This window comes from Chaetodon auriga, chromosome 12 (genome assembly GCF_051107435.1).
Source record: "Chaetodon auriga isolate fChaAug3 chromosome 12, fChaAug3.hap1, whole genome shotgun sequence".
In the NCBI taxonomy this organism is placed as follows: Eukaryota; Metazoa; Chordata; class Actinopteri; order Chaetodontiformes; family Chaetodontidae; genus Chaetodon; species Chaetodon auriga.
The window spans coordinates 22,380,257-22,407,763 of NC_135085.1; the positions used below are offsets into that span (position 1 = coordinate 22,380,257).

Genomic DNA, 27,507 nt, shown 5'->3' on the forward strand with positions numbered 1-27,507 from the left:
TTTTTCCAGATTACATCGACATTTTATTGCCGAATTAACCAGAACGACCCATAATTCATCAGATTTAATTGCAGTGTGAAACTGTAGGCTATGTTATTGCTTGCTCATGAAGTTTAGTTTAATTTGAAAAATTTTGAATGGAATTTGGTGGGGCAGGTCTTAACCCACAGGGCATACAGTTGCAGTTGGCAGTTTAAACACTGAGTGATTTCAGTTTTCAGACATATTGTTCTACTTGAATGCGTGCATGACATTTCATGACGTTACTAAGTTTATTAACAGTTTGATCTGACTATTAATGTCAATCAGAAACCAAAAATACACAGTTACACAAACTACCTCCTCCTTGAGTGGACTTCATACTCCCATCACTATTCATCTTTGGTCTGGCCAAACTTGTAAGGACGCTGTTATTACATTTCTCTCTTAGGATTTTTGGTGCTTTCCATTGCTTTCTGAAAATTAATAGTGCTTACATTCGTCAGAAACTGATATCTTTAGACCTGAAACACATTCAAGCACCACTCAGTTACAGACACCATTAAATGCTAAGACACACAGTATCAAACAAGAAAGAAAGAAAGGAAAGATGGAGCTTGATCACATGCACATGAATAAGTACAAACACATTTTAAAATATCTCAATTGTCGATAAATGAGAAAGGTTAAAATATTTACCAATAATCACACTAAACACAACCTGTGATAACAGAGTTTGTCAGGCACAAACAACGAGCCTGCGCTGGTAACACGTCAATCACACAGACACAGAGGGAGGAAGAGAGACAGGGAGGAGCACGACAAGGGAGGGAAGGGAAAACAAAAGGAAACACAGGGGGAAAAACTGCCCAAAGTTAATGTGTAACCTTCATGGACTTTGTTCATGCAACGACAAACTGCCCGGTCATTAATGCAGATTTTGATGCCACTTTGGAGAGAAGCGGTATTGAGTTATCTGTACAGGTGTTTTAACAGACTTACATATATATTACATCCCAGATAATACAACTGATCGAGTCTGTATCTGCACAAAACCATGAACCATTTGACCTTAAATTTCTCTGCTTTCTTACACAATAGTGAAGCTCTTTATCAGATACGTGACAGTGTCAATACTGATGCAGGTAGATTTTATGTCTTCTATGTCCTGTTTACTTTGTTCAGTCAAAAGATCCTCAGTTTGAGAAGAGATGTCCTCCCAAATCAGACTGAGGCTGCTGCCGAGCGTTAGATGCTTGTATGATGAGCCTGTTGGGGTGAAGGTGGCCGGGCTGAGACCCAAACAGGTGGTTACCATGAGAGCCAGATCGACCGACGAGAAGGGGGTGGTGTTCAGCTCCTCGGCCACCTACAGGGCTGATGAGAGCGGGGAGATCGACCTGGACAGAGACCCCTCACTTGGTGGGAGCTATGTTGGGGTTGAACCCATGGGTCTGCTGTGGTCGATGAGGCCGGAGACCCCACACAAGCAGTTTATCAAGGATAAAGCACTGCAGCCCCTCGAGGTGAAGTTCTCTGTGCATAAGGAGGAAGGTGAGGGCAGCATGCTGGCAGAGGCGACCAATGAGAGGCTTCTGATGGGAGATGGAGTCAGCCGGCTCCCCGTCAAAGAGGGGAGTTTTCAGGGAGTCCTGTTTACTCCCCCAGGTCGGTGGTTCTCCATGTTCTGACTCATTAGAGCTTAATTAAAGCTTTTAGTATGTTGGTATGAATGTATAACAATGTTTTTAGGATCACCAGGAGAGCAGGAAAAGGACAGATGTAATGAATAACATCGGCTAAATAAATACATAAGGCTCAAAGTAGCTCCAAACTTTATCTGTATTTTGATGGCACCAGTCTGATAAGGATTCAGTTGGTTTACCAACAAATCAAACAATCCAGTAACAGCTCCCTTGAGGGTGAATGGTATTTCAGGGGTCAGATTCATGAAGTTGATCTTTGTGACGAAATTGAACAACCAATCATATGTTTTAAGAGAATGCGTCATACCAAGCTATAAGGTGAAAGTATCTGTCCCTTCCTTGCTCAGAGTTGCTCTGTGATTATCTGCTGACATTCACTCGTATGTCTGTGTTCCAGGAGACGGTCCGTTTCCTGCTGTGTTGGATCTGTGCAGCTTTATGACAGAAAGAAGAGCCTGTCTGCTGGCCAACAAGGGCTTTGTGGTTCTGGCTGTGCCGGCGTACAATGAGAAGCCTGGCACCTTCAAAGAGATTCATCTGGACCGCTTTGAAGAAGCAAAGGATTTCTTACAACGACAGCCTAAGGTGAGTCCTTTGAGTAAGTTTGAAACACAGCAGCATAAAGTTACAGACCTTTCATTTTGACACATTTGGTGGGAAGCCAGAAATGTTCTGGTTCCTATTTGTGAGCACAGCAGAAGCAAGTTGTGAACCCGGGGTCACAGGATGTTGTATGTGACAACCAAGGAAATGTTTTTTTTCACTAGTTGATTGAGCCCGCATGCTTGATGAGACCTCCACATTTCATCCAGTCTTTACACTGTTTGCTGATTCACCTTCGTAGACCAGTTCCTAAGCTCTGTGTGTTTATTCAGATTTTATCACCATTAATTGTTGTGTGCTGCAAGCACACTCAAACAGAACGATTGAACCCACAGTGATGACCCAGGGAAAGACTTAGGAAGACGGGTGGATAACTGAAAATACACTTATATATTAAACAAAGCAGTCCAGAAAAATGGTAACAAAAGGCGGGAGCAAACAACGCTGTGAGCTGGTCGGAAACAAAAACTCCTGTTTCACAGGCAAGACGGGGCTGGGCTGAGGGCTCACCAACAGGAAGGAACTCTGAAGAGGAGAGGAGAGAATCCAAGTCAGCATAGGCACAAAATAGGAGAAGATCACAGGAAAGGTAACTGGTCGAAATACCACTGAGACAAGCAGACAATTCCACGAATACAGGTGAACTGTGCCGGGCTTATATACAGGCAGGTGAAGGAGTTGAGTGATGAATTGATGACTTGCAGGTGTGGCAGGAGGCAGGGCTGGCATAGGTCGCCGGCAGGTGCAGCCCATACACAAATCTTGTGGCACGGTGGCACGGTGGCAACACTGTCGCCTTACAGCAAGGAGGTCCCGAGTTTGATTCTCGCTGCGGGCACCGGGGGTGCCTTCGGTGCCTGCTGCTTGAGGAAAAAAGGGCCTTTCTGTGTGGAGTTTGCATGTTCACCTGGGGTAAAATATACCCCCACTAAAGACATGCAAGAAGATCACCACCTGACCAATGGTGACAACGAGCTGGGTCTCCGGGCGCCGGTCTGGCTGCCCACCGCTCCTGGTCTGCCGCGGAGGAAGGACGACCAGGATGGGTGAAATGCGGAAGACAAATTTCACCTTCGTGTGCAGTGTCCTGCATGTGCATGATGTGTGACAATAAAGGGGAATGGCTCCCCCCAATGCTTCTTCTTCTTCTTAAATCTAGACAAACAGGGAAGACAACACAAGACCACAAGAGGGCAGGGAACACACAGAAACAACAGGGCGAGGAGGAAAACAAGCACTACCTAACACTAATTTTCTTGTTTTTTCACAGGTGGGCAGTAAAGGCATTGGCGTAGTGTCCCGATCAAAGGGAGGAGATATTGCGCTCACACTTGCTGCTTTTGTGCCGGGTGTTGAGGCCGTAGTGTGGATCAACGGCTGCAGTGCCAATCTGGGCTTCCCTCTGTTCTATAAGAGTCATCAGATCCTCTCACCGTTACTATTCGACCCCAGCAAGGTGATTCACACTGCGTCAGGAGCTAACGTTATCAAGTATGGTGTTAACAATCCCCTGGCAGAGGAGAACAAGGGCAGTCTGATCCCTGTTGAACAAGCTGAAGGACGTCTCCTCTTTGTGGCTTCAGAGGACGACCTCAACTGGGACAGCAAAGGTTACGTGGACCAGATGGTGGAGAGACTGAAGCATCATGGGAAGGAGAACTTTGAGAGTGTGTGTTACCCAAAAGCTGGACACTTACTGGAGCCACCGTACGGACCGCACTGCACCTCATCTTTTCATAGACTCGTAGGCTTTCCAGTCCTGTGGGGAGGTGAGTCCAAGGCTCATGCAACAGCTGAAGTCCACCTGTGGAAGAAGATCCAGGAGTTCTTCAGAACTCACCTGAGCTGCGATGCTACAGCGACTAAAGTCAAGTTATAGATACAAACAGGTTGACAGGAAAGTAACAACCAATGCTAATTAACCAAAGATAATTATATATGAAGCTGAATGTTTGCAATTGAGTGAATGTTTTAATGTTTGTACATTGAATTATGTTGAAAGATTATGACCAATCACAAGCTGGTGCAGTCTTCTTATGCAATCCAGTCAAATCTATGTTGATTTATTTTGAAGCCCCTGTGTGGAGGAGCGACATTTCCACAGACCTACAAATATATTACACCACGGACATCAAAACTGCTCAGTTATTCGGAGAATCTTCTGTCAATTTCAATTCAGAAACAATTACCCCCCAGAAGGTGAAACAGTGGAGTCTGTACATACATATATGAACATATATATTTATATAAACAGAGCTTTAATTTCTCCGTTTCCAAACCCAGTGATGGGGTTGTTGCTTTGCTGGGAGGATGAATGAAACAGAATGCTTCAAATAGTGAAGCTGTTCGAGATGTACTGCAGTGTCAGTATTGACAGTCACACAATAAGGTTTAAGAACACTGAGGGATGTATTAGTGTCAGTATCCCCTCAGTAGGACGAGTAAAGAAAGCACCAGACTGTGTGTTTGACTGTGTTCCTTTAGCTGCTCATGGGACCGTCTCGATTTATTGTACTTTGTGTTTGCTGCAAAAAAAATATGCACCAAATCAGACTCAGATACTTGAATTGCTTGTGAATCATGTGGTGGAAGATCAGAAGCATCTGTCCCAGGTGAACAGTGTTCAGGTGTTTCCAGCATGACTGAAAAAAGACAGATGAACCTTCCTGAGCTCTACTGTGGTTGTGTTCTGTCATTTCCTGCAGGAAGGCAGATCTGGTGTGATATCACTGTCGAAAAGTCATCTTGCTCTTTCAGTGGCTTCTTACCTGCCAGGTGTTGATGCCACAGTGCGGATCTGTGGCTGCAGTGCTCCCCCTCTGCTGTAAGAGGAGCTAAATCATGCCTGTGTTTATATCTAATTTTATTAAGATGAGGCTTAAAAGACAATCATAGAGCCATTATTTGACAAGGACTATTTAATTACATATTTTGCTGCTGTTACTGTCTTCATGGCGTCTTGTCCTCTGCCTGTAAATTTGAGTTCAAAATGATCCAGCTGGCTTCAGAAATGTTGGTTAATGTGTGTTGTCCTTAAAAATAAATACATGACTTTTTACCCTTAACTTTTCTGTGGCATAAAAATACAATAATTCCCTGTAATGAAGCACATAATGAAAATACTCAAGTTTAAGTACTATACTTCTTGTTACTGATTTGGCTGTCGAACCCTCTGAAACACAGATTGATGAGCGTCCTCTGCAGGCCAGACTGCTGAACTGCACAGAGCTTCATTCAATAACACCAACTGATGAGACTAAGGTCAATTTATTTGGGTCTGATGGGAAACATTATGTTTGGCATCAAATTGGGGAAAGACTGAAGCCAAAATGTGTTCAGAAGTCAGTTAAATTTGGAGGAGGAAGTGTCATGGTTTGGGGATGTTTTCTGCAGCAGATTGATAAGCGCCCTCTGCAGGCCAAACAGCTGAACTGCATAGAGCTTCATTCAATAAAACTTATTTTAACATTAACGCAACGTTAAACTTTAACAGAATCAAGTTATATGAAGACCTCCGTGGTGTTAAGAAGCTGAAATAAAATTTATCTTCGGAAATTAGTTCCGTGACCATTTCACCCACTTTGACATCGCTGACCTTTAGCCCAGAATAACCTTCTGTTGAGATTTTTTTCAGATTTCATTGACAATCATTGCCGAATTAACCAGAACGACCCATGATTCATCAGATTTAATTGCAGTGTGAAACTGTAGGCTATGTTATTGCTTGCTCATGAAGTTTAGTTTAATTTGCCAAATTTTAAATGGAATTTGGTGAGGCAGGTCTTAACCCACAGAGTATACAGTTACAGTTGGCAGTTTAAACACTGAGTGTTTTCAGTTTTCAGACATATTGTTCTACTTGAATGCGTCCATGACATTTCATGATGTTACTAAGTTTATTAACAGTTTGATCTGACTATTAATGTCAATCAGAAACCAAAATCACACAGTTACATAAACTACCTCCCCTTTGAGATACGATCACAGTCATAGTCAACACTGAAGGAGGCTAAAACTTCTGGATTTGTTTGTTAGGACTGCGAAGTAATTATGTAAAATTATTTCAGTAGATTTCTTTGTTTTTACAATTACAATTCACGTCTTTGTCAAGTATAAAATGTTGGAGGTTTTCTGGAAGTGAGAGCCTCACAGTGGACTTTACATATTATAGCAAGAAGGCTTCAAAGACAACTACACTGCCATTATTGAACAAAGACTGTTTAATTGCATACTTTTCTGCTGCTGCTGTTTTTGTGGTGTCTCATTACCTGTTTGTAAATTTTAGCCATCACCTCATTTGAGTTGAAAAGTATCCAGCTGGCAACAGAAATGTTGCTTAATGTGTGTTGCCGTCATAAATAAATAAATGACGACATGAAACTTTTTATCCTTAACTTCCAAATCCTGCACATTGATCATTGATTCCAAGATGAACCAACACTAGTGGTGCAGCATGCTGCACATTTAATAATCAAATCGTACTTGACCTTGCACCAGTAATCTCCAACATTTTTTTGCAGTGGTGGAAGAAGTATTCATATTCTTTACTGAAGTAAAATCAGCTGTAAATGACTTTAAAATTACCTCTGCTGTGATTGTTATATGGATCTGATGTCCGATGATCTGGCGCTGCACTGCCACTTTTTGGCTTGTTACGATATTTTATTTTGAAAGGTTGCTGTTTCCTCCTGCCGTACGTCGAGACTTTTCGAGCTGTTCTACGGTTGTCATACTAAGTTTGGAGATCATCGAGGATACAGGTTAAAGTTTAAATGCTAAAGTTAGCCATGTATCCCGTTTCCATGTTAGATCTCGAGAAGTTAGTCTATCTCGTTATTTACCTCGTTGCCTTTGTATTGAACGAACGCTGTTTCTAAGGGCTGGTCGATGAAGGCAAACGGAAAGAGCCGTCGTCCACACCCCCTTAAGTCAGCGCCCTCGGCACTGTGTGCGGAGCGAGGTATGAAACAGTGATTGTGTGTTATTGTCAAAGATATGATTTATGTTCATGTGAATAAGAATAATTTCAGGAAGACAAATGTAATACTTGCACTGTTAAACTTTGTCATGTTTGTATGTGAGTTGTGAAGCTACAGGAAAGTGTTTTTTCTGTCTTTTTCCTCTGTAGTTTTCACGGTGCAATACAAGTAAATGTGACACCCGTTCTTGAAACTCCACGTCTTATTTATTCGAGCCAAGAGGGCGCTGCATCAGCAGTCGCACAACTTAAAAATACTCCATCATGAGTACAAGTCATGCATTTAAATGTTTATTTAAGCACAGAGACTGAAGAATACAAAGCGATAATACTCAGTTTGCAAAACTTCTTTTAACATTAACACAACGTTAAACTTTAACAGACTCAAGTTATATGATGACCTCCGTGGTGTTAAGAAGCTGAAATAAAATTTATCTTCGGAAATCAGTTCCGTGACCATTTCACCCACTTTGACATCGCTGACCTTTAGCCCAGAATAACCTTCTGTTGAGATTTTTTTTCAGATTTCATTGACATTCATTGCCGAATTAACCAGAACGACCCATGATTCATCAGATTTAATTGCAGTGTGAAACTGTAGGCTTTGTTATTGCTTACTCATGAAGTTTAGTTTAATTTGCTAAATTTTGAATTGAATTTGGTGAGGCAGGTCTTAACCCACAGGGCATACAGTTGCAGTTGGCAGTTTAAACACAGAGTGATTTCAGTTTTCAGACATATTGTTCTACTTGAATGCGTGCATGACATTTCATGACGTTACTAAGTTTATTAACAGTTTGATCTGACTATTAATGTCAATCAGAAACCAAATCACACAGTTACATAAACTACCTCCTCTTTGAGATACGATCACAGTCATAGTCAACACTGAAGGAAGGCTAAAACTTCTGGATGTGTTTGTTAGAACTGCGAAGTAATTATGTAAAATTATTTCAGTAGATTTCTTTGTTTTACAATTACAAACCATGTCTTTGTCAAGCATAAAGTGTTGGAGGTTTTCTGGACGTGAGAGCCTCACAGTGGACTTTACATATTATAGCAAGAAGGCTTCAAAGACAACTACACTGCCATTATTGAACAAAGACTGTTTAATTGCATACTTTGCTGCTGCTGCTGTCTTTACGGTGTCTCATCACCTGTTTGTAAATTTTAGCCATCACCTCATTTGAGTTGAAAAGTATCCAGCTGGCAACAGAAATGTTGCTTAATGTGTGTTGCCCTAATAAAAAAATAAATGACGACATGAAACTTTTTATCCTTCCAAATCCTGCACATTGATCATTGATTCCAAGATGAACCAACACTAGTGGTGCAGCATGCTGCACATTTAATAATCAAATTGTACTTGACCTTGCACCAATAATCCCCAACATTTTTGGCAGTGGTGGAAGAAGTATTCATATTCTTTACTGAAGTAAAATCAGCAGTTGCACAACTTAAAAATACTCCATCATGAGTAAAAGTCATGCAGTTAAATGTTTATTTAAGTGGGGAGAATGAAGAATAAAAAGTGCTAATACTCAGTTTGCATAATGTCCCCCTGCAGAGTGTTATATTATTATATTATTGGATTCATATTGTAGAAACATTAACATGTAAGCTGCGTTTTGATGTTGCATCAGGTTGAAGTGGAGCAAAGTTTATCTTCTTTATATTACTATTGGGAAGTTTATTCATTAACAGTGCATCATGTTTTATGAGCCAGTCAAACATTTTGACTGTAAAAGATTCATCTTCAAAGTAGCTGTGGCATAAAAAATACAAACATTCCCAATAAAGAAGCACATGATGAAAATACTCAAGTTTAAGTATTTCAAAAGTGTGCTTAAGTACTACATTTGTTAGTTTTCACCACTGATGTGTAACTTTAGGTCTTGTGTGTAAAACCCTCTGACAGTTTGAAAAAAACAAACAAAAAAAACGCAGATTGATAAGCGCCCTCTGCAGGCCAAACAGCTGAACTGCACAGAGCTTCATTCAATAAAACTTCTTTTAACATTAACACAACGTTAAACTTTAACAGAATCAAGTCATGTGATGACCTCCGTGGTGTTAAGAAGCTGAAATACAATTTATCTTCGGAAATTAGTTCCGTGACCATTTCACCCACTTTAACATCGCTGACCTTTAGCCCAGAATAACCTTCTGTTGAGATTTTTTTCAGATTTCATTGACATTCATTGCCGAATTAACCAGAACGACCCATGATTCATCAGATTTAATTGCAGTGTGAAACTGTAGGCTTTGTTATTGCTTACTCATGAAGTTTAGTTTAATTTGCTAAATTTTGAATTGAAATTGGTGAGGCAGGTCTTAACCCACAGAGCATACAGTTGCAGTTGGCAGTTTAAACACAGAGTGATTTCAGTTTTCAGACATATTGTTCTACTTGAATGCGTCCATGACATTTCATGATGTTACTAGGTTTATTAACAGTTTGATCTGACTATTAATGTCAATCAGAAACCAAAATCACACAGTTACATAAACTACCTCCTCTTTGAGATACGATCACAGTCATAGTCAACACTGAAGGAAGGCTAAAACTTCTGGATGTGTTTGTTAGGACTGCGAAGCAATTATGTAAAATTATTTCAGTAGATTTCTTTGTTTTACAATTACAAATCATGTCTTTGTCAAGCATAAAGTGTTGGAGGTTTTCTGGACGTGAGAGCCTCACAGTGGACTTTACATATTATAGCAAGAAGGCTTCAAAGACAACTACACTGCCATTATTGAACAAAGACTGTTTAATTGCATACTTTTCTGCTGCTGCTGTTTTTGTGGTGTCTCATCACCTGTTTGTAAATTTTAGCCATCACCTCATTTGAGTTGAAAAGTATCCAGCTGGCAACAGAAATGTTGCTTAATGTGTGTTGCCCTAATAAAAAAATAAATGACGACATGAAACTTTTTATCCTTCCAAATCCTGCACATTGATCATTGATTCCAAGATAAACCAACACTAGTGGTGCCGCATGCTGCACGTTTAATAATCAAATTGTACTTGACCTTGCACCAATAATCTCCAACATATTTGGCAGTGGTGGAAGAAGTATTCATATTCTTTACTGAAGAAAAAGCAGCAGCCGCACAACTTAAAATACTCCATCATGAGTAAAAGTCATGCATTTAAATGTTTATTTAAGTGGGGAGAATGAAGAATAAAAAGTGCTAATACTCAGTTTGTATAATGTCCCTCTGCAGAGTGTTATATTATTATATTATTGGATTCATATTGTAGAAACATTAACATGTAAGCTGCGTTTTGATGTTGCATCAGGTTGAAGTGGAGCAAAGTTTATCTTCTTTATATTACTATTGGGAAGTTTATTCATTAACAGTGCATCATGTTTTATGAGCCAGTCAAACATTTTGACTGTAAAAGATTCATCTTCAAAGTAGCTGTGGCATAAAAAATACAAACATTCCCAATAAAGAAGCACATGATGAAAATACTCAAGTTTAAGTATTTCAAAAGTGTGCTTAAGTACTACACTTGTTAGTTTTCACCACTGATGTGTAACTTTAGGTCTCGTGTGCAAAACCCTCTGACAGTTTGAAAAAAACAAAACAAAACAAAAAAAACGCAGATTGATAAGCGCCCTCTGCAGGCCAAACAGCTGAACTGCACAGAGCTTCATTCAATAAAACCAGCTGATGTTTTCAGCAGCGGTTAAAGCAGGTCGGCGCGAGGCTCACATAACAGGTTAGTAACTCGATTATTGATAAATTTATCTATTTATTTAATTTTGATATGTTTGATCAAGCTCAGTACCCAGTGTGCAGTTCGATATTCACCAGACTCACCAAACGCTTGTGGTTATAATTAAATCAAATAAAAAGGTATTACATCGCATTTATTGTCCTGTGGTCAGGTGGTTTCAGCTTGACTGCCTCTAATATTGACACAATGTTAAACAAAATCAAGTTATATGAAGACCTCCATGGTGTTAAGAAGCTGAAATAAAATTTAACTTCAGAAATTAGTTCCGTGACCATTTCTCCCACTTTCACATCGCTGACCTTTAGCCCAGAATAACCTTCTGTTGAGATTTTTTTCAGATTTCATTGACATTCATTGCCGAATTAACCAGAACGACCCATGATTCATCAGATTTAATTGCAGTGTGAAACTGTAGGCTATGTTATTGCTTGCTCATGAAGTTTAGTTTAATTTGCCAAATTTTGAATGGAATTTGGTGGGGCAGGTCTTAACCCACAGGGCATACAGTTGCAGTTGGCAGTTTAAACACCGAGTGTTTTCAGTTTTCAGACATATTGTTCTACTTGAATGCGTGCATGACATTTCATGACGTTACTAAGTTTATTAACAGTTTGATCTGACTATTAATGTCAATCAGAAACCAAAAACACACAGTTACACAAACTACCTCCTCCTTGAGTGGACTTTATACTCCCATCACTATTCATCTTTGGTCTGGCCAAACTTGTGAGGACGCTGCTATTACATTTCTCTCTTAGGATTTTTGGTGCTTTCCATTGCTTTCTGAAAATTAATAGTGCTTACATTCGTCAGTAACTGATATCTTTAGACCTGAAACACATTCAAGCACCACTCAGTTACAGACACCATTAAATGCTAAGACACACAGTATCAAACAAGAAAGAAAGAAAGAAAGAAAGAAAAGATGGAGCTTGATCACATGCATATGAATAAGTACAAACACATTTTAAAATATCTCAATTGTCGATAAATGAGAAAGGTTAAAATATTTACCAATAATCACACTAAACACAACCTGTGATAACAGAGTTTGTCAGGCACAAGCAACAAGCCTGCGCTGGTAACACGTCAATCACACAGACACAGAGGGAGGAAGACAGACAGGGAGGAGCACGACAAGGGAGGGAAGGGAAAACAAAAGGAAACACAGGGGGAAAAACTGCCCAAAGTTAATGTGTAACCTTCATGGACTTTGTTCATGCAACGACAAACTGCCCGGTCATTAATGCAGATTTTGATGCCACTTTGGAGACGAGGAGTATTGAGTTATCTGTACAGGTGTTTTAACAGACTTACATATATATTACATCCCAGATAATACAACTGATCGAGTCTGTATCTGCACAAAACCATGAACCATTTGACCTTAAATTTCTCTGCTTTCTTACACAATAGTGAAGCTCTTTATCAGATACGTGACAGTGTCAATACTGATGCAGGTAGATTTTATGTCTTCTATGTCCTGTTTACTTTGTTCAGTCAAAGGATCCTCAGTTTGAGAAGAGATGTCCTCCCAAGTCAGGGTGAGGCTGCTGCCGAACGCCAGATGCTTGTATGATGAGCCTGTTCAGGTGAAGGTGGCCGGGCTGAGACCCAGACAGGTGGTTACCATGAGAGCCAGATCGACTGATGAGAAGGGGGTGGTGTTCAGCTCCTCGGCCACCTACAGGGCTGATGAGAGCGGGGAGATCGACCTGGACAGAGACCCCTCACTTGGTGGGAGCTATGTTGAGGTTGAACCCATGGGTCTGCTGTGGTCGATGAGGCCGGAGACCCCACACAAGAAGTTTAAGAAGGATGATGCGCTGCAGCCCCTCGAGGTGAAGTTCTCTGTGCACGAGGAGGAAGGTGAGGGCAGCATGCTGGCAGAGGCGACCAATGAGAGGCTTCTGATGGGAGATGGAGTCAGCCGGCTCCCCGTCAAAGAGGGGAGTTTTCAGGGAGTCCTGTTTACTCCCCCAGGTCGGTGGTTCTCCATGTTCTGACTCATTAGAGCTTAATTAAAGTTGATCCTTGTGACGAAATTGAACAACCAATCATACGTTTTAAGAGAATGCGTCATACCAAGCTATAAGGTGAAAGTATCTGTCCCTTCCTTGCTCAGAGTTGCTCTGTGATTATCTGCTGACATTCACTCGTATGTCTGTGTTCCAGGAGACGGTCCGTTTCCTGCTGTGTTGGATTTGTGCAGCTTTATGTCAGAAAGAAGAACCTCTCTGCTGGCCAACAAGGGCTTTGTGGTTCTGGCTGTGCCGGCATACCATGACAAGCCTGGCACCTTCCAAGAGATTCATCTGGACCGCTTTGAAGAAGCAAAGGATTTCTTACAACGACAGCCTAAGGTGAGTCCTTTGAGTAAGTTTGAAACACAGCAGCATAAAGTTACAGACCTTTCATTTTGACACATTTGGTGGAAAGCCAGAAATGTTCTGGTTCCTATTTGTGAGCACAGCAGAAGCAAGTTGTGAACCCGGGGTCACAGGATGTTATATGTGACAAGAAAGGAAATGTTTTTTTTCACTAGTTGATTGAGCCTGCATGCTTGATGAGACCTCCACATTTCATCCAGTCTTTACACTGTTTGCTGATTCACCTTCATAGACCAGTTCCTAAGCTCTGTGTGTTTATTCAGATTCCATCACCTCTAATTTTCTTGTTTTTTCACAGGTGGGCAGTAAAGGAATTGGCGTAGTGTCCCGATCAAAGGGAGGAGATATTGCGCTCTCACTTGCTGCTTTTGTGCCGGGTGTTGAGGCCGTAGTGTGGATCAACGGCTGCAGTGCCAATCTGGGCTTCCCTCTGTTCTATAAGAGTCATCAGATCCTCTCACCGTTACTATTCGACCCCAGCAAGGTGATTCGCACTGAGTCAGGAGCTACCATTATCAAGTATGCTGTTAACAATCCCCTGGCAGAGGAGAACAAGGGCAGTCTGATCCCCGTTGAACAAGCCGAAGGACGTCTCCTCTTTGTGGCTTCAGAGGACGACCTCAACTGGGACAGCAAAGGTTACGTGGACGAGATGGTGGAGAGACTGAAGCGTCATGGGAAGGAGAACTTTGAGAGTTTGTGTTACCCAAAAGCTGGACACTTACTGGAGCCACCGTATGGACCGCACTGCACCTCATCTTTCCATAGACTCGTAGGCTTTCCAGTCCTGTGGGGAGGTGAGTCCAAGGCTCATGCAGCAGCTGAAGTCCACCTGTGGAAGAAGGTCCAGGAGTTCTTCAGAACTCACCTGAGCTGCGATGCTGCAGAGACTGAAGCCAAGTTATAGATACAAACAGGTTGACAGGAAAGTGACAACCAATGCTAATTAACCAAAGATAATTATATATGACGCTGAGTGTTTGCAATTGAGTGAATGTTTTAATGTTTGTACATTGAATTATGTTGAAAGATTATGACCAATCACAAGCTGGTGCAGTCTTCCTATCCAGTCCAAATATATTGATTTATAAAGCACATTTAAAAACAACAGTTTATTAAAAGTGCTCTGCAATCTAAATAAAGCAAATAATTCAAAATAAATCAACACAGTAAAAGCACAAAGACCAGTTTAAAAGACAGTCATACAGACACAAACAAGCAATTCATCTGTTCTGTCATTTCCTGCAGGAAGGCAGATCTGGTGTGATATCACTGTCGAAAAGTCATCTTGCTCTTTCAGTGGCTTCTTACCTGCCAGGTGTTGATGCCACAGTGCGGATCTGTGGCTGCAGTGCTCCCCCTCTGCTGTAAGAGGAGCCAAATCATGCCTGTGTTTTTATCTGATTTTAGCAATATGAGGCTTAAAAGACCATCGTAGAGCCATTAGTTGACAAGGACTATTTAATTGCATATTTTGCTGCTGTTACTGTCTTCATGGCGTCTTGTCCTCTGCCTGTAAATTTGAGTTCAAAATGATCCAGCTGGCTACAGAAATGTTGGTTAATGTGTGTTGTCCTTAAAAATAAATACATGACATGAAACTTTGTACTCTTAACTTTTCTGTGGCATGAAAATACAATAATTCCCTGTAAAGAAGCACATAATGAAAATACTCACGTTTAAGTACTGCATGTTACTGATTTGGCTGTCGAACCCTCTGAAACACAGATTGATGAGCGTCCTCTGCAGGCCAGACTGCTGAACTGCACAGAGCTTCATTCAATAACACCAACTGATGAGACTAAGGTCAATTTATTTGGGTCTGATGGGAAACATTATGTTTGGCATCAAATTGGGGAAAGACTGAAGCCAAAATGTGTTCAGAAGTCAGTTAAGTTTGAGGAGGAAGTGTCATGGTTTGGGGATGTTTTCTGCAGCAGGAGTTGGACCTCATGTTCAGCTTGATGGCGGGGTGAATGCAAATGAGAACCTCCTCCAGCAATATGCAGTTCCTTCACTGCAGTTGTCTCCCAATCAGTGGTATAACCACAGCTAATATTCTAGCAAATTCTGAACAATGAACAATAACAATATTCCAGAATAAATCAAGTATTAATATTTTTTGATCTCCACTGTAAAGCTGTATGAATCCTGGTTAATGGATGTTAAACTTTAATTAAAACCTGGATTTATGCCAACCATTGACAGTCTTTATATGGTTATGTTAATGTGTTGTTTGTTTTAGAAACAGATAAATAGGACTAGTGTAAACCTACAATTTAAATGACCAGTTTGATATATTGGGAAATATGGCGTACTTCTTGAGTAGGAGCAGTTGCTCTGCAACCAGTGGAGATTCCAGGAAATTACTGGTCCCAGCCAAGAAATCGTGTGACATGAGACAGCCCATAAGACAGTGAATGCTGCTTTGACACTTACAGGTGCAGGTGGGCAGATGTTACCTTCAGAGTGAGCTGGGCTAGCTGTTAGCTAACTGTCTGCTAGCTGTAGCCTATTTAATGTGGCATGTACTCCAGACCATATATTTAATGTTTGACCTCATCAGCTTCATTTATTTTTGTAAATATCTGCTTATCCTGAATTTGTTGCAGGAGCACGTTTCAAACAAGTTTGGTCAGGAGCAACTAAAGACTGGGAAAGATGTGGAATGCTCCAAAAACACCTGTTTGGAACGTTCCACAGGTAATCGGGTTCATTGGTAAGAGGTGATAGGATCATGATTGGGTATGAAAGAGGCATCCTGGAAAGGCTCAGTCGTTCACAAGCGAGGGTGGAGGATGTTGCGAGGTGGATAAAATAAAAAAAAAAAATCACCATAACTCTGAACACACACATGTTCTACACACACGATTGATTTACCACTTGAAACCCAGCACAGTGCGGAGTGCAAATGCTCACCATTGTCACTGAAGGTCTGTCAATGCCAGAAAATAAAGTGTTATGGTGAAAGATATGGTGCCAGAAATAATCCCAACAATGAAATATAATGTTAAATATAAACAGAAACATAAAATCTGACTCTACTTGAAAATTCAAGCTGGTAATAGGATGAAAGTGTGATGGTTTAGAGCCGACATTTTTTCATTTTTACAGTAAGAAAAAGGATATTTGGTTCTAAACCAATCACAGACATGAATGAGTGACAACAAATTCACCAGATCTCCCATTCATTCAGTATGTTCGAAAATGCTGAATATTTATTTAATTGTACAATAAATACGGTGAATATGTGGGCCATGATTCAGGGTCAAAAACATAATCAACAGCCAAAAGCTTTCAGGTGCGTTGCTGTCTGCCTACACTACCACTAGAGGGCAACAATGTTTTCTAGATGCTCACAGACATTAATAAACTCTGTGTCTTTTATCTCAAACCCTCTTTTTTGTTAGAGGCACAAAACAAGTCTTTGACCTGTCCTTAAATGCTATAATTGAGTAAGTAAGTAAATGCACTTAATGTTGCTTTCAGCCAGTCATTTGGAACTTCAGATCTCAGCTGTGGAGAAGCCACTTTGAATTAAACACACATTGATGAGCGCCCTCTGCAGGCCACAGTGTCAAACTGCACAGGACTTCATTCAACAAACTGATGTTTTCAGCAGCATTTCCATCAGGACGGCACGAGGCTCACATCACAGGTCAGTGTCGCTATTTTTCTGAGCAGTTTCAGTCCCCAGTGTGCTGTTTGAAACTCATCAGACTCATCAAAAACTTCTGGTTATGATCAAAGTTTCAAGCTTTTTGTAAAGCTTCATTTCAACATGGACACATTCTGCAGCCTCGTATCTTTTGCAATAAACGGTGACCTCCACTGCATTAAAATGATTAAATAAACGTTAACATTGGAAAGCTGTCGCCTGCTAATTAAAAGTTTAAAAGTTGACAAATTTTGAATGGAGTTTGGTGGGCAGGTCTGCGACACATTGCATGAAAAGGCTCAGTTTCAACATTCAACAAGCAGTTTTTCCAGTTTGCAGACTTAATTATCTCATTTATTCTGTCTGCTTGCATGAACAAAATGTTCTGTAGCTCAATATCAAATGCACTACAGTGTCAATGCTGTCACAGGTAGATTTGGTCATATTTGCTGACTGGCCTGTTTACTTTGTTCCAGTCAAAGGATCCTCAGTTTGAGAAGAGATGTCCTCCCAAATCAGAGTGAGGCTGCTGCCGAACGCCAGATGCTTGTATGATGAGCCCGTTCAGGTGAAGGTGGCCGGGCTGAGACCCAAACAGGTGGTTACCATGAGAGCCAGATCGACTGACGAGAAGGGGGTGGTGTTCAGCTCCTCGGCCACCTACAGGGCTGATGAGAGCGGGGAGATTGACCTTGACAGAGACCCCTCACTCGGTGGGAGCTATGTTGGGGTTGAACCCATGGGTCTGCTGTGGTCGATGAGGCCGGAGACCCCACACAGGTGCTTTATCAAGGATAAAGCACTGCAGCCCCTCGAGGTGACGTTCTCTGTGCACAAGGAGGAAGGTGAGGGCCAGATGCTGGCAGAAGCGACCAATGAGAGGCTTCTGATGGGAGATGGAGTCAGCCGGGTCCCCGTCAAAGAGGGGAGTTTTCAGGGAGTCCTGTTTACTCCCCCAGGTTGGTGGTTCTCCATGTTCTGCCTCATCAGAGCTTAATTAAAGCCTTTAGTATGTTGGTATGAATGTATATGGGTGGGTGTCACGGTGGTTCAGTGGCAACACTGTCGCCTCACAGTTAGAAGGTCCTGGGTTTGATTCCTGTCTGTGGGCGTGTCCTCCACCATGCCTTCAGTGCCTGCTGTTTGTCACCATTGATCAGGTGGTGATCTTCTTGCATGTTTTTAGTGGGGGTTTTTTATGGAGGATACCCCTGGTGAACATGGGAAGAACATGCAAACTCCACACAGAAAGGCCCCTTCCATAAAAACATGCAAGATCAGGGAGTCCTGTTTACTCCCCCAGGTTAGTGGGTCTCCATGTTCTGCCTCATCAGAGCTTAATTAAAGCCTTTAGGATTCAGCTGGTTTACCAACAAATCAAACAATCCAGTAACAGCTCCCTTGAGGGTGAATGGTATTTCAGGGGTCAGATTCATGAAGTTGATCTTTGTGACGAAATTGAACAACCAATCATACGTTTTAAGAGAATGCGTCATACCAAGCTATAAGGTGAAAGTATCTGTCCCTTCCTTGCTCAGAGTTGCTCTGTGATTATCTGCTGACATTCACTCGTATGTCTGTGTTCCAGGAGACGGTCCGTTTCCTGCTGTGTTGGATTTGTGCAGCTTTATGACAGAAAGAAGAGCCTGTCTGCTGGCCAACAAGGGCTTTGTGGTTCTGGCTGTGCCGGTGTACAATCAGAAGATTGGCACCTTCAAAGAGATTCATCTGGACCGCTTTGAAGAAGCAAAGGATTTCTTACAACGACAGCCTAAGGTGAGTCCTTTGAGTAAGTTTGAAACACAGCAGCATAAAGTTACAGACCTTTCATTTTGACACATTTGGTGGGAAGCCAGAAATGTTCTGGTTCCTATTTGTGAGCACAGCAGAAGCAAGTTGTGAACCCGGGGTCACAGGATGTTGTATGTGACAACCAAGGAAATGTTTTTTTTCACTAGTTGATTGAGCCTGCATGCTTGATGAGACCTCCACATTTCATCCAGTCTTTACACTGTTTGCTGATTCACCTTCATAGACCAGTTCCTAAGCTCTGTGTGTTTATTCAGATTCCATCACCTCTAATTTTCTTGTTTTTTCACAGGTGGGCAGTAAAGGAATTGGCGTAGTGTCCCGATCAAAGGGAGGAGATATTGCGCTCTCACTTGCTGCTTTTGTGCCGGGTGTTGAGGCCGTAGTGTGGATCAATGGCTGCAGTGCCAATGTGGGCTTCCCTCTGTTCTATAAGAGTCACCAGATCCTCTCACCGTTACTATTCGACCACAACAAGGTGATTTGCACTGAGTCAGGAGCTACCATTATCAAGTATTCTGTTAACAATCCCCTGGCAGAGGAGAACAAGGGCAGTCTGATCCCCGTTGAACAAGCTGAAGGACGTCTCCTCTTTGTGGCTTCAGAGGACGACCTCAACTGGGACAGCAAAGGTTACGTGGACGAGATGGTGGAGAGACTGAAGCGTCATGGGAAGGAGAACTTTGAGAGTGTGTGTTACCCAAAAGCTGGACACTTACTGGAGTCCCCGTACGGACCGCACTGCACCTCATCTTTAAATGGGATCGTGGACCTCACAGTCCTGTGGGGAGGTGAGTCCAAGGCTCATTCAGCAGCTGAAGTCCACCTGTGGAAGAAGATCCAGGAGTTCTTCAGAACTCACCTGAGCTGCGATGCTGCACAGACTAAAGCCAAGTTTCGATACAAACAGGTTGACAGGAAAGTGACAACTAATGCCGATTAACCTAAGATAGTTATATATGAAGCTGAATGTTTGCAATTGAGTGAATGTTTTAATGTTTGTACATTGAATTATGTTGAAAGATTATGACCAATCACAACCTGGTGCAGTCTTCCTATGCAATCCACATTTATTCAAAAAGCAAATTTTAAAAACAACATCAATTGTCCAAAGTGCTCTGCGACATATGAAACATAAAACCAACACAGTAAAAGCACAAAGACCAGTTTAAAAGACAGTCATGTAGACAGGCCACTGTCACAGCGAGTTAAGAGTCAGAGAATAAAGATGTGTTTTAAGACAGGATTTAAAAACAGGCAGTGTCGGGGTCAGCCCAGCATGCAGAGGCAACTCATTCTAGTGTTGGAAAGGTGTGATTTTCTCTGTGCTTCAGACGTGATCTTGGGACAAGGACCTCACCTGAGTGACCTTGATGGGACTTTGTTGTAAAAGGTTGGAGAGATACGTTGACATTAGCCCATTTAATAACAATAAAATGAGCTCTGTACAGGCGAAGTGTGGTCTTGTGTTTTCCTGTTAGAAGATGAGCCACAGCATTCTGTGCCAACTGCAAGTTTGAAAGGGAGGCCTGGCTAACGCTAACATGAAAGATAATAGTCGTTCAGATAAACCCATGTACAACCCTTTAAAAGTCACTACATGACATGATTGAAACGAGTTGACCTCAAATGGAAAAATCTAGACTTTATCAGCTTGTCCTTTATCAGCTTGTTTTACACATGGTTCCAGAGAACACAGGCCCATATAAGGGGCATCACAGACACCTCCATATTTTGTGAACCAGTTGTACATTGTGAATATAAAAGAACTGCAGGGGCATAAACAGTCCAATAACTCCCCTTTAAAGTAGCACATAATGAAAAAACTCAAGTTCAAGTACCTCAAAGGTGTGCTTAAGTACTACACTTCTTACTTTCCACCAGTGATTTGTAACTTGAGGTCTCAGGTGTCTGAAAGCTTGAAACAAACAGATTGATGAGCGCCCTCTGCAGGCCAGAGTGTCAGACTGCACAGAGCTTCACTCAGTGACCCCAGCTGATGTTTTCAGTAAAGAATGGTGTCTCATGTTCTGTTTTGACATGACAACATTAGTTTACTATTAACAATTCGAACAGACTATTAATGTGTAACCTCTGTGGAGTTCCTTCATGGAGAAAAGAGAAGGGCAGATTTTGAAGCCTCTGTGTGGAGGAGGGACATTTCCACAGACCTACATATATATTTGACCACGGACATCAAAACTGCTCAGTTATTCGGAGAATACTGAGGGGCGGAGCTGAAACCTGGTGCACACACAGATACAGAGTCAGGTAAGAGATTTAGGGTCACGTATTGCTGGGCAAAGGGAATGGGATGTGAGCCGGGGGCCAAGCAGAGACCAGTGAGTGGGTAGCAGTGCCGAGCAGGTCCAGAGAGGAATTTGCTGGGCTGAACAGGAGTTATGGGATAGAAATGCTTGTTTGTTGTCTGCCATGATATGTCTTCTTATCAGGCAGTTTTTATGTTCAGGCATTTCACTTGTTTCTGACTTTTTTTTGTCTTTAATTAGCATAATAAAATATTAGAAACTGCTGCTGAGATGTTGTTACTGGTTCTGAGTACTTAATATTTGAAAGCAGAATTTCCAGAATTGTAAAGCTGTTTGATGGACACTAAAAATCTGCTTTGTCAAAGTCAGAAAGTCTTTGTATCCAGACAAATGCACGTTTTTTTATGTGGTTGCACTACTTTTAAGATAAGATGTGAGTGTTCTAGACTAGATATCTTTATTTATTTATTTATTTTAGATGTCAGTCAATGACATCTTCCTGTTCTGTTGGCAGATGATTTTGCTTATTTCCAGTAACATTTCCCCATTAGATGTGATGAAGGTGCAGGAAAGTGGATCCAGAGCAGAGCAGACAGAGCTGCATGGAGAGGAGAATAGGGTTAGCTGCAGGACTGCAAATGTAAAGTAGCAAAAGGAAACACAGTTTGGTGGGCAGGTCTGCGACACATTGCATGAAAAGGCTCAGTTTCAACATTCAACAAGCAGTTTTTCCAGTTTGCAGACTTAATTGTCTCATTTATTCTGTCTGCTTGCATGAACAAAATGTTCTGTAGCTCAATATCAAATGCACTACAGTGTCAATGCTGTCACAGGTAGATTTGGTCATATTTGCTGACTGGCCTGTTTACTTTGTTCCAGTCAAAGGATCCTCAGTTTGAGAAGAGATGTCCTCCCAAATCAGAGTGAGGCTGCTGCCGAACGCCAGATGCTTGTATGATGAGCCCGTTCAGGTGAAGGTGGCCGGGCTGAGACCCAGACAGGTGGTCACCATGAGAGCCAGATCGACTGACGAGAAGGGGGTGGTGTTCAGCTCCTCGGCCACCTACAGGGCTGATGAGAGCGGGGAGATCGACCTGGACAGAGACCCCTCACTCGGTGGGAGCTATGTTGGGGTTGAACCCATGGGTCTGCTGTGGTGGATGAGGCCGGAGACTCCACACAGGTACTTTATCAAGGATAAAGCACTGCAGCCCCTCAAGGTGAAGTTCTCTGTGCACAAGGAGGAAGGAGCTACCATTATCAAATATGCTGTTAACAATCCCCTGGCAGAGGAGAACAAGGGCAGTCTGATCCCGATTGAACAAGCCGAAGGACGTCTCCTCTTTGTGGCTTCAGAGGACGACCTCAACTGGGACAGCAAAGGTTATGTGGACGAGATGGTGGAGAGACTGAAGCGTCATGGGAAGGAGAACTTTGAGAGTGTGTGTTACCCAACATGTGTTCAGAAGTCAGTTAAGTTTGAGGAGGAAGTGTCATGGTTTGGGGATGTTTTCTGCAGCAGGAGTTGGACCTCTTGTTCAGTTTCATGGCGGGGTGAATGCAAATGAGAACCTCCTCCAGCAATATGCAGTTCCTTCACTGCAGTTGTCTCCCAATCAGTGGTATAACCACAGCTAATATTCTAGCAAATTCTGAACAATGAACAATAACAATATTCCAGAATAAATCAAGTATTAATATTTTTTGATCTCCACTGTAAAGCTGTATGAATCCTGGTTAATGGATGTTAAACTTTAATTAAAACCTGGATTTATGCCAACCATTGACAGTCTTTATATGGTTATGTTAATGTGTTGTTTGTTTTAGAAACAGATAAATAGGACTAGTGTAAACCTACAATTTAAATGACCAGTTTGATATATTGGGAAATATGGCGTACTTCTTGAGTAGGAGCAGTTGCTCTGCAACCAGTGGAGATTCCAGGAAATTACTGGTCCCAGCCAAGAAATCGTGTGACATGAGACAGCCCATAAGACAGTGAATGCTGCTTTGACACTTACAGGTGCAGGTGGGCAGATGTTACCTTCAGAGTGAGCTGGGCTAGCTGTTAGCTAACTGTCTGCTAGCTGTAGCCTATTTAATGTGGCATGTACTCCAGACCATATATTTAAAGTTTGACCTCATCAGCTTCATTTATTTTTGTAAATATCTGCTTATCCTGAATTTGTTGCAGGAGCACGTTTCAAACAAGTTTGGTCAGGAGCAACTAAAGACTGGGAAAGATGTGGAATGCTCCAAAAACACCTGTTTGGAACGTTCCACAGGTAATCGGGTTCATTGGTAAGAGGTGATAGGATCATGATTGGGTATGAAAGAGGCATCCTGGAAAGGCTCAGTCGTTCACAAGCGAGGGTGGAGGATGTTGCGAGGTGGATAAAATAAAAAAAAAAAAATCACCATAACTCTGAACACACACATGTTCTACACACACGATTGATTTACCACTTGAAACCCAGCACAGTGCGGAGTGCAAATGCTCACCATTGTCACTGAAGGTCTGTCAATGCCAGAAAATAAAGTGTTATGGTGAAAGATATGGTGCCAGAAATAATCCCAACAATGAAATATAATGTTAAATATAAACAGAAACATAAAATCTGACTCTACTTGAAAATTCAAGCTGGTAATAGGATGAAAGTGTGATGGTTTAGAGCCGACATTTTTTCATTTTTACAGTAAGAAAAAGGATATTTGGTTCTAAACCAATCACAGACATGAATGAGTGACAACAAATTCACCAGATCTCCCATTCATTCAGTATGTTCGAAAATGCTGAATATTTATTTAATTGTACAATAAATACGGTGAATATGTGGGCCATGATTCAGGGTCAAAAACATAATCAACAGCCAAAAGCTTTCAGGTGCGTTGCTGTCTGCCTACACTACCACTAGAGGGCAACAATGTTTTCTAGATGCTCACAGACATTAATAAACTCTGTGTCTTTTATCTCAAACCCTCTTTTTTGTCAGAGGCACAAAACAAGTCTTTGACCTGTCCTTAAATGCTGTAATTGAGTAAGTAAGTAAATGCACTTAATGTTGCTTTCAGCCAGTCATTTGGAACTTCAGATCTCAGCTGTGGAGAAGCCACTTTGAATTAAACACACATTGATGAGCGCCCTCTGCAGGCCACAGTGTCAAACTGCACAGGACTTCATTCAACAAACTGATGTTTTCAGCAGCATTTCCATCAGGACGGCACGAGGCTCACATCACAGGTCAGTGTCGCTATTTTTCTGAGCAGTTTCAGTCCCCAGTGTGCTGTTTGAAACTCATCAGACTCACCAAAAGCTTCTGGTTATGATCAAAGTTTCAAGCTTTTTGTAAAGCTTCATTTCAACATGGACACATTCTGCAGCCTCATATCTTTTGCAATAAACGGTGACCTCCACTGCATTAAAATGATTAAATAAACGTTAACATTGGAAAGCTGTCGCCTGCTAATTAAAAGTTTAAAAGTTGACAAATTTTGAATGGAGTTTGGTGGGCAGGTCTGCGACACATTGCATGAAAAGGCTCAGTTTCAACATTCAACAAGCAGTTTTTCCAGTTTGCAGACTTAATTATCTCATTTATTCTGTCTGCTTGCATGAACAAAATGTTCTGTAGCTCAATATCAAATGCACTACAGTGTCAATGCTGTCACAGGTAGATTTGGTCATATTTGCTGACTGGCCTGTTTACTTTGTTCCAGTCAAAGGATCCTCAGTTTGAGAAGAGATGTCCTCCCAAATCAGAGTGAGGCTGCTGCCGAACGCCAGATGCTTGTATGATGAGCCCGTTCAGGTGAAGGTGGCCGGGCTGAGACCCAAACAGGTGGTTACCATGAGAGCCAGATCGACTGACGAGAAGGGGGTGGTGTTCAGCTCCTCGGCCACCTACAGGGCTGATGAGAGCGGGGAGATTGACCTTGACAGAGACCCCTCACTCGGTGGGAGCTATGTTGGGGTTGAACCCATGGGTCTGCTGTGGTCGATGAGGCCGGAGACCCCACACAGGTACTTTATCAAGGATAAAGCACTGCAGCCCCTCGAGGTGACGTTCTCTGTGCACAAGGAGGAAGGTGAGGGCCAGATGCTGGCAGAAGCGACCAATGAGAGGCTTCTGATGGGAGATGGAGTCAGCCGGCTCCCCGTCAAAGAGGGGAGTTTTCAGGGAGTCCTGTTTACTCCCCCAGGTTGGTGGTTCTCCATGTTCTGCCTCATCAGAGCTTAATTAAAGCCTTTAGTATGTTGGTATGAATGTATATGGGTGGGTGTCACGGTGGTTCAGTGGCAACACTGTCGCCTCACAGTTAGAAGGTCCTGGGTTTGATTCCTGTCTGTGGGCGTGTCCTCCACCATGCCTTCAGTGCCTGCTGTTTGTCACCATTGATCAGGTGGTGATCTTCTTGCATGTTTTTAGTGGGGGGTTTTTATGGAGGATACCCCTGGTGAACATGGGAAGAACATGCAAACTCCACACAGAAAGGCCCCTTCCATAAAAACATGCAAGATCAGGGAGTCCTGTTTACTCCCCCAGGTTAGTGGGTCTCCATGTTCTGCCTCATCAGAGCTTAATTAAAGCCTTTAGGATTCAGCTGGTTTACCAACAAATCAAACAATCCAGTAACAGCTCCCTTGAGGGTGAATGGTATTTCAGGGGTCAGATTCATGAAGTTGATCTTTGTGACGAAATTGAACAACCAATCATACGTTTTAAGAGAATGCGTCATACCAAGCTATAAGGTGAAAGTATCTGTCCCTTCCTTGCTCAGAGTTGCTCTGTGATTATCTGCTGACATTCACTCGTATGTCTGTGTTCCAGGAGACGGTCCGTTTCCTGCTGTGTTGGATCTGTGCAGCTTTATGTCAGAAAGAAGAGCCTGTCTGCTGGCCAACAAGGGCTTTGTGGTTCTGGCTGTGCCGGTATACAATGAGAAGCCTGGCACCTTCAAAGAGATTCATCTGGACCGCTTTGAAGAAGCAAAGGATTTCTTACAACGACAGCCTAAGGTGAGTCCTTTGAGTAAGTTTGAAACACAGCAGCATAAAGTTATAGACCTTTCATTTTGACACATTTGGTGGGAAGCCAGAAATGTTCTGGTTCCTATTTGTGAGCACAGCAGAAGCAAGTTGTGAACCCGGGGTCACAGGATGTTGTATGTGACAACAAAGGAAATGTTTTTTTTCACTAGTTGATTGAGCCTGCATGCTTGATGAGACCTCCACATTTCATCCAGTCTTTACACTGTTTGCTGATTCACCTTCATAGACCAGTTCCTAAGCTCTGTGTGTTTATTCAGATTCCATCACCTCTAATTTTCTTGTTTTTTCACAGGTGGGCAGTAAAGGAATTGGCGTAGTGTCCCGATCAAAGGGAGGAGATATTGCGCTCTCACTTGCTGCTTTTGTGCCGGGTGTTGAGGCCGTAGTGTGGATCAACGGCTGCAGTGCCAATGCGGGTTACCCTCTGTTCTATAAGAGTCACCAGATCCTCTCACCGTTACTATTCGACCCCAGCAAGGTGATTCGCACTGAGTCAGGAGCTACCATTACCAAGTATTCTGTTAACAATCCCCTGGCAGAGGAGAACAAGGGCAGTCTGATCCCCATTGAACAAGCTGAAGGACGTCTCCTCTTTGTGGCTTCAGAGGACGACCTCAACTGGGACAGCAAAGGTTACGTGGACGAGATGGTGGAGAGACTGAAGCGTCATGGGAAGGAGAACTTTGAGAGTGTGTGTTACCCAAAAGCTGGACACTTACTGGAGTCCCCGTACGGACCGCACTGCCCCTCATCTTTACATGGGATCTTGGACCTCACAGTCCTGTGGGGAGGTGAGTCCAAGGCTCATGCAGCAGCTGAAGTCCACCTGTGGAAGAAGATCCAGGAATTCTTCAGAACTCACCTGAGCTGCGATGCTGCACAGACTAAAGCCAAGTTATAGATACAAACAGGTTGACAGGAAAGTGACAACCAATGCCGATTAACCTAAGATAGTTATATATGAAGCTGAATGTTTGCAATTGAGTGAATCTTTTAATGTTTGTACATTGAATTATGTTGAAAGATTATGACCAATCACAACCTGGTGCAGTCTTCCTATGCAATCCACATTTATTTAAAAAGCAAATTTTAAAAACAACATCAATTGTCCAAAGTGCTCTGCGACATATGAAACATAAAACCAACACAGTAAAAGCACAAAGACCAGTTTAAAAGACAGTCATGTAGACAGGCCACTGTCACAGCGAGTTAAGAGTCAGAGAATAAAGATGTGTTTTAAGACAGGATTTAAAAACAGGCAGTGTCGGGGTCAGCCCAGCATGCAGAGGCAACTCATTCTAGTGTTGCAAAGGTGT

At 42.2% G+C, this 27,507-nt stretch overlaps 5 protein-coding genes across 5 annotated transcripts; all 5 read left to right on the forward strand.

Moving 5' to 3' along the window:
- The first annotated feature begins 1,190 nt into the window (after positions 1-1,190).
- LOC143329833 (acyl-coenzyme A thioesterase 1-like) lies at positions 1,191-4,188 on the forward strand. Its single transcript, XM_076745939.1, has 3 exons — positions 1,191-1,647; positions 2,083-2,270; positions 3,559-4,188. The coding sequence occupies exons 1-3, from the start codon at positions 1,191-1,193 to the stop codon at positions 4,165-4,167; spliced, it is 1,254 nt and encodes a 417-aa protein (XP_076602054.1). The 3' UTR covers positions 4,168-4,188.
- A 2,780-nt stretch (positions 4,189-6,968) lies between these two features.
- On the forward strand, positions 6,969-15,002 carry LOC143329536 (acyl-coenzyme A thioesterase 1-like). The gene is made up of 4 exons (XM_076745501.1): positions 6,969-7,248; positions 12,515-12,997; positions 13,190-13,377; positions 13,703-15,002. The coding sequence occupies exons 2-4, from the start codon at positions 12,541-12,543 to the stop codon at positions 14,309-14,311; spliced, it is 1,254 nt and encodes a 417-aa protein (XP_076601616.1). The 5' UTR covers positions 6,969-7,248; positions 12,515-12,540; the 3' UTR covers positions 14,312-15,002.
- Positions 15,003-17,564: 2,562 nt separating this feature from the next.
- Positions 17,565-19,814, forward strand: LOC143329273 (acyl-coenzyme A thioesterase 1-like). The gene is made up of 3 exons (XM_076745098.1): positions 17,565-18,021; positions 18,651-18,838; positions 19,164-19,814. Exons 1-3 carry the CDS (start codon positions 17,565-17,567, stop codon positions 19,812-19,814), a joined length of 1,296 nt encoding a protein of 431 aa, XP_076601213.1.
- Positions 19,815-21,072: 1,258 nt separating this feature from the next.
- Positions 21,073-23,430, forward strand: LOC143329274 (acyl-coenzyme A thioesterase 1-like). The gene is made up of 3 exons (XM_076745099.1): positions 21,073-21,142; positions 22,021-22,639; positions 23,427-23,430. The coding sequence occupies exons 2-3, from the start codon at positions 22,047-22,049 to the stop codon at positions 23,428-23,430; spliced, it is 597 nt and encodes a 198-aa protein (XP_076601214.1). The 5' UTR covers positions 21,073-21,142; positions 22,021-22,046.
- A 1,454-nt stretch (positions 23,431-24,884) lies between these two features.
- Positions 24,885-27,092, forward strand: LOC143329867 (acyl-coenzyme A thioesterase 1-like). The gene is made up of 3 exons (XM_076745985.1): positions 24,885-25,341; positions 25,971-26,158; positions 26,484-27,092. Exons 1-3 carry the CDS (start codon positions 24,885-24,887, stop codon positions 27,090-27,092), a joined length of 1,254 nt encoding a protein of 417 aa, XP_076602100.1.
- Positions 27,093-27,507: the final 415 nt, after the last annotated feature.